General features: G+C 42.8%; 1 protein-coding gene across 1 annotated transcript in view; it reads left to right on the top strand.

The window, feature by feature from the left end:
* LOC311266477 (potassium/sodium hyperpolarization-activated cyclic nucleotide-gated channel 2) overlaps positions 1-12,096 on the top strand; it is a 40,237-nt gene that overhangs the window by 8,617 nt on the left and 19,524 nt on the right. The window contains exon 4 of the mRNA XM_084368851.1: positions 11,112-11,330. Coding sequence (XP_084224977.1) covers positions 11,112-11,330 — 219 coding nt within the window. The remainder of the gene's footprint in view (positions 1-11,111; positions 11,331-12,096) is intronic.

Genomic DNA, 12,096 nt, shown 5'->3' with positions numbered 1-12,096 from the left:
GTAAGTGTCAGGGAGTCATGCCTGCGCATACCAAGTTGCACATCTCTACCCCCTGGAACTGGATTTGCGCCTTTTACTCCGAGGGTGATTGGGAAAGAGCTACCAGTGGTCACAGAATATTGATTGAAGTCACTAAGGGTCGTCAGAAAATATTGGCTGAATGTCAATCAATATTTTGCGACCATGATAAACTAAAAACGGAGGCCCCAGCGCTCTTGTGAGGATGTTGTCATCAACAGAGGAAAGCCTGAAAACTTTGTATGACTGAAAATGTGGTTATTTTCCTATTAACCCATCTTTATTGTAGGACTGGAAGAACATATTGATTGATTTAGTCTTCCTTTATCAGGGTGAGCAGTGATAAATGGAGGTCCTGGTCACTCATACAAGATTAAAGAGTCTACAGCCACACTATCAGCTCAATACAATGTCCAGAATAAATGATGGCAATGCACGTTTCTACAAACCAACTATATTTTGAAACTTTACGTTTCTCTAGGTTTAACACACCTGAAGATATCCTGACTTTACATCAACAGAAATATGATTTTTTGACGCCACAAACGCAGCTGGAAATTGTCCTGTGGTCCCTCATGAAAAATATCCAGTTGTTTCACGCTTACAAATGTTGAAACAGCGTCTCAAACTGAGGTCACTGGCCCGTAACTCCACCACCATTCCCTCCACCTCCCGATATGAAAGTCAGGTCATAAACAGCTAAAAATTGAATGTGAATCTGTTTGGTGTCCTTACACCCTCCAAAAAAACCCTTTAATGGGGCAAAAATGGACAAAACCTGAGGAAGGTCAGCAGAGGAAGGATGCCTCTTCTAGGACAGACATACATGCGCTAGATGTTGTGTGTGTAGAGCAGACTAGCAACACCATTTTTACAGTAAATACAAATTATGATATAGATTGTACAACCCTGATTCAAAAAAGGTGGAACCCTTTTTGACATAAACTCAACTGGAAACAGTACAAAGACAATATATTTGAAGGTTTTATCTCGTCAACTTCATTGATTTTTGTAAATATATATGCCTATTCTGAATTAGATGCAAGCGCCACATTTCAAACAAGTCGGGAAAGGGCCGACAAAAGACTGAGAAAGTTGTGGACTGATCCAAAAACATGAGACATTTTGGAGAATTTCACAGGTAAAAAGGTTCATTGCTAACAGGTGACAGTATCATGACTGGGTTTGAAGAAGGCGTCCTCGAAAGGCTCAGTTGTGCACGAGCAGTGATGGGCCGACGTTCACCACTTCGTGAACCACATGACTGTACAAAGGATATTTCTGCACGGGCTCAGGATCACTTTGTTAAACCGTTTTTTTGGTAAAAACATGGTTGAACTGGCAGGCACCAAGCAGGAACACTGATGTGACACAAGCAGTAAGCGCAGGAGCGGGGACCTGACGACTGAAAAGGTTAAACACACCGACTAAATACACAGGGGTTAACTAACGAAACACAGGTGAACACAGAAAACAGGCTGGAAAAAAGACAAAGACAGGAAGTGTAATTCAAAACATGACACGTGAGGAGAGTCTCCTTCAACATTAAAGAGGAAATTTGTTTGCAAATTGTTTTTATTTATGTTTTACACAGCGTCCCAACTTTCAAAAATCTACAGCCAAGCTCACAGTCATGATGCTGAAATGATCTTTTAACTATCTCAGATTGGTGTGTTAGCACGATTACATTTGCAGAGTTAGAGGAGAATATCATTAGTGTTTACATAAGATATTGGACCAAACTCTAAATACTGGACAAATTAAATTTTGATCTGATGATGGCGCCACATGAAAAGTCCTAGAAAAACACCAGCGTCATTAGGATTCATCCTCCGGGAAACGTGAACGTCCGCAGCAGATTTCATAACAATCCATCCAGCAGTTGTTATTTCAGTTCGGACTTACATTTCCATCCCCTGAGTCGTGCTGCTTGCGTTGCTAAAAAAACGAAGAGTGCTCCAGGTTAGCGGTGATAGTTGTGCATACTGTAATTTAGATCAATACGGTCCACTTGGAAAACAGAGCTCTGCACTATTCAGGGAGCCATTATTACCCTAAGTGATGCCTATTGCAATTATGCTATCACTGGATTCAGGAGGAAAAGTCAGTGCTGTGTTCCAACAAATCCAGAAAATTACTCATATCACTGCCCTCTGAAGTAGCATTCAGCTGGTGTGCCAGACACAGAAAACAACCGTAGGATACCAATGAAGAAGCTGCGAAACAGAAAGATTCAAACGCACCTCTAGCTCCCCCCCCCCCAACGCCTCCTCTTCAGCGCGGTGGGGTGATGACAGGAAAGATAAAAGAGGAAAACAGAGGGAAGGGTGGAGTGGGGGGGATATGGCCAGGCAGCTGGGCTCTTTGTTGCCATGTCTCTCTCAGAGAGATAAAAGCTGGTTGTTTATAGGTCTGTCTGTCAGCCCAGCCTTTTACTGAGTGAGGGGAGACCACGCTAACCCAGACACGAGGCACAGGTCCAAATGGGGTTTTAAACAGATTGGGTCCCGCTCCCCGACACCGTGAGGGCCCGCCATGACTACTTGTAAATTTCAGATTTGAAGTATGTCCTGGATGGCAGCGCTGACCCTTGTTTTAATGGTCGTACAGGATTAATTCCAGTTGGGACGAGTTAATGTGGCGCTGAGAATGAACGTCCTCTCTCGCTCACGTCTGCGAGAGGGAAGGAGTTCCTCTCTCGGACGGAGACGTACTGCAGTTTTACAGGCACACGTCTGCGGCGCTGGACAGTATTGGCAAAACCATATATTACAATATTGACTCGGGCGCTCAGTATTTCTAATGTGAGGATATTTTGGGGTCTGATGAATGGAGCTTTCATGTGATATTCAATCAACATTAGCTGCTGTCAGAAAAAAATACTAAGATGTTTTATGGTGGCAAAACAGGTATAGACGTTTGCTCTTCATATCACCGAGCTGAAAAATCATTTTAAATTCAGAGAGTAGATTCACATCACTGCAGTTTTAACCTGTCAGAAAATAAAAGAGAATATATTTAAGTTTCATGTGCGTCACTGTTACAATAAGCAGAATGCTCCGCTGTCCCCGAGGCCGACGCTGGACCATGTCCACACCGAGTCTTTGATGTTATAAACTATTAAAAACTCCGTCATGCTGCATCATTCAACTGTTTACCCTCCACTGAAATACACTCACAGTGAATGTAACAAAGCAGAGTAAACACTGAATCCTTATAGCCGTGCATTTCTTTACAAAAAAGCACAGGTGATGAATACTGTAAAGCTAGGCTGAGAGATAAGTTGATGTAGTAAGAGCTGAAAATGTCCGTTAATTAATCAAGTAGCTGATCAGCAAATATTCAAACATCTATAATTCACTGCTTTTCTGTTTTGCATCGCTGTAAATTGAAAATCATTCAGTTTAGGTCAAAACCGCTGACATCGTTGTCATCTCTGTGATGTCACCAATCAGTTTCTGAGGAACCATTTTGCTCAGTGTGATGACTCCGGTCGTCGCCATCTTGGCAGTGACAGACTCCGCGTAACTCCTGTTTTATCCAAAAATGTGGAGGTGTTTGAATGGGTGGAGGTGGAGACCTTTTACTGTGGTGTCACTAGCTGTCACTCTAAGCACCCACGCCCTTAATTATGTATAAATTTAAGCCTTGAAAGAGACGTATTATGTTCATTTTCAGGTTTATAATTTTATTTTGTGTTCTGTTTTAGCTCCTGTCTCTTTAAGGCCCCCCCCTCGAATACGTAGTCTGCTGTGATTGGTCAGCTCAGACATGCCTGACCCAGAGCCGCTAACAACAACTGAGCAGCTGTGCTAAATCATTTCTTAGGTGCAAAACAAGCTGCTAGGCAATAATGAGACAAACGTGTGACATGGTGATGTAGTGTGATGTCACAAAGTCACAGAATTAAAGGCAAGAGTTCTGACGAGGCGAAAATTAGTTTAGAGAACGTAACCATTTTTTGTACCAGTCTGTAAACATGTTTATTTCTGTTATAAATGGCCATTTTAACATAGGACTCTATGGGGATTGACTCATTTTTGCAGTTTTTGGCACTTAGCATTCATTTTTTTAAGCCCGGGAGGTTGTCGCTTGGACAAATCAAGCTATTTAAAGACGCCATCTTGGGCTCTGAGAAATTATGATTTTTACATTATGTACATTAAATGATCAATGAATTAATCAGGAATATAATTTAAAGATGAATTGATAATGAAAATAATAGTTTTTTTAAAAAACCTTTGCTTTCCCAGACGCAATATCAAAATGCTGATATGCAGCTATACATAAACTATGCTGACCTTCCCTGTGAAGCTTTATAGCACAACAACCTTAACTTTGTGAACCCTTAAATAGTTCTGCTTTTATAACTTACACGAGACTGAAGAGGACAACCTTGTGCTGTGTACAGTGCAGTGAGTTTGATGAAGTTGGGGGCTGACAGGCCACTGACTCCTCCATTGCTCTCTCTCTCTCTGGATAATCAAAGACAGTCCGTCTCCAGAGAGCCGTCACTCTCGAGCTAAAGGGCCACTCTGGCACGGTACGGGCTGCCTACAGCCACCTGAGACCGCCCCCCTATTGAGTGGCTGACAACTTGTAACATTAGCCATTGTGCTGCAGCCAGGCCATCCATCAAGCGTCGCACCCTATAGTGGCTCCGGTGGTGTGCGGGCCCACGGGCAGGACCCATGGAGGGCGTCGAGAACACTCTGTAACTCTGGATGACATCCACCAACCAGTAATTGGATTCACTCGAACTTGTAATACCTCAGGGAACATAGGTTGTTTCTGCAGTACACCTCAACTTCCATCCATTAATTTCATTTATATTTAGCGTTAGCGTCGCGCAGCCTTGTCAGCCGCGTAGTTCATTTTCATGGCGGAGCGCAGGTTGGTCGCTGAGTACAGAGGCGACTGGTTAATAATAGTGACAGCAGAGCTAACTGACAAACACAGAGAGGATAGTTTCAACGCTGTAATTACAACTGCGTGTACCCATCCCTTACTGTATTCACATCACAGAGACGTCTCTTCATGATCCCCCGCTGCCATCAGCAGGAGGGGGGGGGCTTTGCAGCACAGTGGTCTGCTCTCTTGGAGAAGATAAGCCGGTGTTAAATCACAATCTGTTTACCCACCACACCTAGTTTTACCAAACAGTATTACAGGTCTGCTGCTGGACGTCGCAAATTCGATTTAAACTACCCGCTAAGCTGCTTTAAGAGCATATAAACATGAGAAGTGAAAGCAGCTGTCTAACCTCTGTGAATGGACTAGAAATTAGGTGGTGTTTGCTTCCTGGGCGAGGAGGAGGGGAAGGATGTGATTATCTCCGTCCCAGAGGAGCTCAGGTGTGTTCTGTTCTGAAGGATCTCACTGCGCTGGAGGACCGGCAGGCCCGCAGCATCCTACTCAAGCATGACGCACCGCACTTAAACATTACTCAAGCTTCCTTATGTTGTAAAGCAGATGTGCAAATGTTGCAGCTGAGTAACAGTTACTTTGTTATGGTCAGCCTTTTACACATTAAAGGAACCGTTCACACAAAAAGGAAAAATGTAGTCATCATCTATTCAGATGGATGGTGAAGTTTCGTAGTCCACAAAACATTTATGGAGCTTCGCAGCAAAACAGCATTTTCTGAAATAACAAAGTGTGATTGAAAAAAAACATAAAATGGCTCCATACAGCTCGTCCATGGAAATAAGGCCTTTTCAAATCAATTTCGGGACTCTGGACGAGCTGTATGGAGCCATTTTATGTTTTTTTTTTCAGTTGGTTTCCATCCATCTTGCATTATCCATCCACTTCAGTTGTTTGGGAGGATGCTGCGACGCTGTTTTGCAGTGAAGCTCCTGAAATGTTTCGTGGACGACGAAACTTCACTCGACTCTCCATCGTGCACGGGAGTGAGCAGATAGTGACTGAATTTTCATTTCTGGATGAGCTTATCCTTTAAGGAAACATGTATCGACATAAACAGGAGAACTTAGAAGTCAGTTTGTGTTCATTACGACTCAGCTTGTGGAAAATAATGTGTGTTTTGTCGCTCTGGAGGAGCTTTGCCAAGTCTAAGAAATAACCCCTGATAATGTCATTGGGCTTATCTCTGCTTGAGTTTGGAGACGAGCCAAACCGAGGTCATGTTATTTAAAATACACAGACATTTATCAAGCATTTAAGCTATCAAGCAGCTTTGTTGGAAATGTTTTTGGAGCTTGACTCATTCAAGAGACTAAAAGTCCTTCTGCTGTAATTGTTTCTGACCATTTTTAAAAAAAAATAAAATGTGTTTCTGGAGCTCCACTTGAGAAGTACAATTAAAAATTAACACCCAGTATTTAATTTATTTTAATATTACAGGAATAGTTTGACATTTTGGGAAATATTCTTATGTGTTTAATCAATCCCACCCTCATTACTGTGTGTTATGCGTGAAGCGAGAGCCGGGGGATCGTCGCCTTAACTAGCTAGTAAAAGTAAAAACCTACCTACACCTCTGAAGCTCACTAATTAATTTGTAGCTAATATTTCACCGCCCGCTCTTCAGATTACAAAGAGACCCCTCAGACTCACTGAGGCCGACGAGAAGAAAGGCAGAGAGCGACAGAGAGAGAGAGATGAAGCAGGAGACAGAGCCGACTGCACAATAAGCTCAGATAAGACATTGTAAAATAAACCGGTGTGTGTCTGTGAGACGGAGACCAGCTTTGTTACATGTGTGTCAATTCTCTTTCAATATTTGTCCAGCTTATCGGCCGTCGGACACACACAATGATTGGTCATTCAGGGTGATAAAACTTTATTTTCCTTTATCTGCTTCACACTGTCTCGGCTTTTTCTTCCGTCCCTGCACCTATCAGTCCGACACAGAGCCTCAGTCATTCACCTCCTGGTGCAAGGAGGTGTGAACTGATGGGAGCGGTGACGGGGCAAAAGTTCATCCCGTGCAGCTCTTTGTGTGCACTTTTAGCCGTGCTAGCTTTTTTAGGGAGAGCCATGTTGGTCGTTCGGTCGGTTTTGATCCAGATTGAAATATTTCAACAACTTTTGGATGGATCACCGTAACATTCATGGTCCCTGGAGGATAAATCATAATGAATTCGGTGCCCTTAACCGACCCTTAACTGACAAGTATTGGGTTGGAACTTGCAATTTGGAGCAGATGGTCACTTTCAAATTAGACTTGCATAGCCAGACCTATCTGCACAGTTTGTTTTAGTGCTGGAGAAAGGTCTGACTCAACCTGTTATCATTCTGGGACGGGGAAAAAAACACTCTGGCTTGTTTAAATTTTTTTAAACTAATCACAATCGTCTTGGGCGGCGACGGTGTCCTTGCAAAAGGTAACACGCAGATGGTAGAAGGGGGGAAGTCCAACTGAAATAACTGGCAAATTGCAGGATTAATCACCATATTCCCATCCCCCTGTTATAAATGTGAATTATGGCTGTGCTTCCACTGTATCCTGTCGCTTTAAGTGTTATTTTCTTAATAAAATAAATCTTAAATAGCTCTATATTCCAACAGTAGTCACTGTTATCGGGTGTTTGGTGGGTAACAGCGTCTCTCCTCCTCCTGCTCATGTAGTAGAAAAGAAAAGTATGGTATCCCTGCCTGCTTTATCCAACCAGGACAGAAAAACTGGACACAGTCTTCCTGTGTTCAGACTGTTTCTAAGTTAATAACTCATCAGCCTCAGCTATACTTTCTGCTTTGTGCTGCTCAGCAAATGTTAGCATGCTGACACGCTAACCTAAGGTGGTAACGGAGTAAAAAATGACGGTTGAATTAAAACTTACTTTATGCGTAACTGTTCACACAAAGCAATGACTATTTCACCCAACATTACCTTTAGTACCTTTACCTTTTAATGTTATACCATAAAATTTCACATGACCCTTTGACTTTTACACAAGTCACGCACGTCTTCACACTGTTAGCACCTGACAAACCTTTGATAAACCTCTCTGATATCTCGCCACAGATGTTTTTTCTGCTAAATATTAAAAACTAATGAGGGAAAACAAGCGTTATAGCCTCACAGAGCCGCTAGCGTGACTTCAGACTCTCCTCCTGAGCCAAACGCTGCCACGTCCGGTCACTTCTGGAAGGCGCCTGACTGTCATGCGTGTGGTCGCTCAGTTTGGCAGGTGAAATGTATGTTTGTGCATCTGCGCGGGACACGTGAGGCCGGCTGCTTCAGCAAGGTCGCAGCTGCATCCACGAAAAAAAGGCATTTTAGGACGACGGAAGATAAATTTAAAGCCCTTTTGCGTTATCAGCCAACTTCAAACAGACTATCTGCAGCTAATGGAGACGGTGATTACCAACAATGCAACGGATAGTTCCCAAACTGAAGTCTCCGGGGAGGGCTGCTGAGACTTATGAGGATATGGAGTCGCTCTCTGCCTCTCTCTTGCCTGTGCTATTTCAGAATCAAAGTGCTCATCGTTCATCTATTATTCAATCTGTTTCACTCCACTGTTTCTCTTTCTGTTTTCACATACACCATTTAGCCTCAGCCCACTTGGTGGAGCTGTATTTATTTTTGGACTCCACTCATGACGTTGAAGTCCTTCCATCACTGTGTCGTCCTTTAGCGGGTATTTGTGCAGAAGACACGTGCATGTTGTATCGTACATGTGTTTTGCGATTAATTATTGATCGATCAGTCTTTTTGTATTCGTTGATTCATTCATCTTGTAATCGATTACAGTTCCCCGGAGCCCAAGCTGTCAAAATACGTCGAACATGTCACAATGCTTGATATGTAACATAACTTGATAAACAAAACGGTTGACACTGAGCTCATATGAATTTTCTGTCATTCAAAGAATTGATTCATTATCTAATCAGCCGCTTTATAATAACGAGGGTTGTGCCGATACAGATACCAGTATCGGAAATGCCGCAGATACTGCCAAAAATACTGGAATCATTATGGGTGAGAACACAAGTCTGCACTGATCTAATATCATGTAATTTATTTATAGGAAACAGGACCCTGCTACTTCCCTTCTGACTGCAGCCGCCAAGTTATGAATTTCTAAACAACCACTTCTGACTCTTATGAACTCGACCATATTTATAGCAAAACAATTAGTAGCTATTTTAATCATCACTCCGTGTTTGTGTAGTTAACTCCGTGTGGGCTCGAGGCTTTCAGCATTCATAACATACTTGAGGTGGACGGGGAAACGAGAGATGGGCGGTCCATACATTGATCCATCTATACGTATAAAAACATGTTTCCATCCTTACATGCAGACGACTTGTAGCATTTGTGGCAACGAGTCTGAAGTTTAACCAGACTTTTGAGCACATTGTCATCAGAGCAAGTATAAATTAACACACGAATATCAGAGTTTCTCCAATATGGACAGCTGTACCTTAAAAACATTTAACAGATCACGTGTTTCCTTGTGTCCCCCAACGTTTACACCACTGCTGGTACAAAATATGCAGATTTTTAAAAGAGCCGTTGTTGCTTTTATTTAATATATCGTCACTTTTCAGGTGTCCATGTATCTCTGGCATTGGTGGCTTTGAATGTTTCACATTAACGCAGGTGTTCAGGAAATTATTCTTACTTCTTAAAGCAACATTATGTAGAAATTGGCATTTTGTGCGATTTGGGTGCAACACCCGCTGTCGTAAATACAAATCCCAGGTGTGTAACAGTTTGTCAGACGTGATGTAGGTGCCGACTACAAACAGAGCTCACATCATAACAGTGTTATGTGTTGAAAAGTTGTATGTTGAGCAGAAACAACTGATGGAGACATAATTCACCTTATTACAAGACGCTGAACCATCAAAATGATTTTGAAGCTTTTACATAATGTTGCTTTAATCTAAATAAACCATATAAACCTTTTTCTAGATTGTGTTGAAAGTGTCTATAGTGCAACAAATCTGAAAACAGCATTGTTTCTTGTAGCTCATGAAGAGTTTTGGAGACACGGGGATTCAACAGGACGGTGACGGGGCGAATTTAGTTACATGAGCTAAGCCTGGGAAAGGAAAGTGTGTTTAACAACGTGACGGCAAACGCACTAATATACTGCTAATGCACGTCTAGAAGCTATAAGAGAGGATATAGTTGATTGCCTTTCCTATCTAAGTGCAGACTGTAACCTCTGTGTAGCCCTGTGCGAATTTAGTGTGTGTGTGTGTGTGTGTGTGTGTGTGTGTGTGTTGTGCTTTGGAGACCAGGCTCTAAAAGGTTTTTTTAGGATGCTGTTTTTAACTTCATTTTTCCATCCATGGGCAGAAGCTTTAATAATACAGTTTCATTACACAGGATACTAGTTTCTCTGGCAGAATAATTTAAATCCCACCAAAAAAAAAAAAACGGGGGGAGGGGAGGTTCAATCCCGGCTTTTTGGCTTTACCTTGAATTAATTGGCATCAGCGGCCGTGTGTGTGCAGGCCGAGGTCACTGCAGTCAGCACTCAGAGCTAATGAAAGAAAAAAAGGGAAACAAAGGAGGCCTGGTGCACAAACGTCTCAGAGCAACTCAGCTTGTTTGGTTGCCTTTTTTCTTTTGCAATAAAGGGAGTTTTGGCATAAAAGGAATAACACCGAGCCACTTTTAGCTATTTAGGGAAGTATACCGAGTGTTGTTCAGATGTCGTCGAAGTGATCCAACAACATCACTAATGCTTCTTGATGTTTTTACAACCTGAGGTTCGTCCCTTCATGAGTCTCGACACCAGCAGCCTGGTGACCGCTGGCTGGCTGTCACCGCCTGTAGTAGATTCCTATTCACGCAGCTCTGAAAGGGCATATTTAATGACCTCTCATTATCATTCCCCTCCGAGGAAATAATTTCCAAACCATCTCTACTTTACTGATTAGGCCTCGAAGGATTCCCCTGATGTCGTTTCCTCCTCCGCCGTCTTTCTTTTCTAATGCGACTCCGTCCCCGGAGTTCTCATTTGTGTAAGTGCTATTCCATGACCTCGCCGTCCCCACAGCTTTTCTTCTACTTCCCGACTCTCTGTCTTCTGTAAACTTGTTTTATGTAACTTTGATGTCATTTACCTGTTTTTTTCCTTATCTCCCTGCTTTCTCTCTCTCCACAGAATGATACCTGGTCTGAGCTGTACTCCTTCGCTGTATTCAAGGCCATGAGCCACATGCTGTGCATCGGTTATGGCCGGCAGGCCCCGGAGAGTCTCTCAGATATCTGGCTCACCATGCTGAGTATGATTGTAGGAGCTACTTGCTATGCTGTTTTTATTGGCCATGCGACCGCTCTTATTCAGTCCCTGGACTCCTCCAGACGGCAGTATCAGGAAAAGGTGAGAAGCTTCATTAAGTCATCTCTGTCGCATGTTCTCAACACCTCTCTGTTTGCTGTTTCCTATTAACCGCTTAACGTGCAGTTTCACCCTCAGAGGAAAAGTTTGACATTTTTGGGAAACGCGCTTTCTTGCCAAGAGTCAGACGAGAAAATGAGCGCGCCCTCACGTCTGCACAATGAAGCTACCACCAGCAGTGGCTGACTTAGCTTAGCATGAAGACCGGGAGGAAGTTGGCAGGACAAGTCTGGCTCCATCCAGAGGGAGCAAAATCTGCCTCCCAGCACCTCTGAAGTTTACTAATTAACACGTCACAAGTGTGAAAATGAAGACAATGCTGTCTTATGGGGGATTATGTGCTGAACGATGTCTTGGTCAGGACCTGTAACTCAACACAAGTTTATGTATCTCAGTCAACCTTAATAATTGAACAAAGTATGAAAATTGTGTCATAAATTTAAAAAATAAACATAAATCTGACATGTTTTTAGATAAAGTTAGATAAATAATCACAAAAAAACAAACTGATCCAATGATTTTTAATGATTCTTAATTATTCAATCCCGTTTCTCGCAATCTCTGCCGTGAGCCGTCGACCTGCTCCTCTGCTCCGCTGGCGTCACATAACGGCACCACATGTTGCCGCGCTCTGCCCAACACGAGTGATGACGCAGAGCCGGAGACGGAGCTCTTGTGGTCTTTACTGAACAGGATTGGGCAAACAACGACCTCCCTTGGTGTTGTCAGAGCTTTCCGTTGTGTACCA

This window comes from Pagrus pagrus (genome assembly GCF_965226575.1).
Source record: "Pagrus pagrus genome assembly, chromosome: 12".
NCBI lineage: Eukaryota > Metazoa > Chordata > Actinopteri > Spariformes > Sparidae > Pagrus > Pagrus pagrus.
Note: the sequence above shows the minus strand (reverse complement) of the source record. Positions and strands in the feature narration are given on the sequence as shown.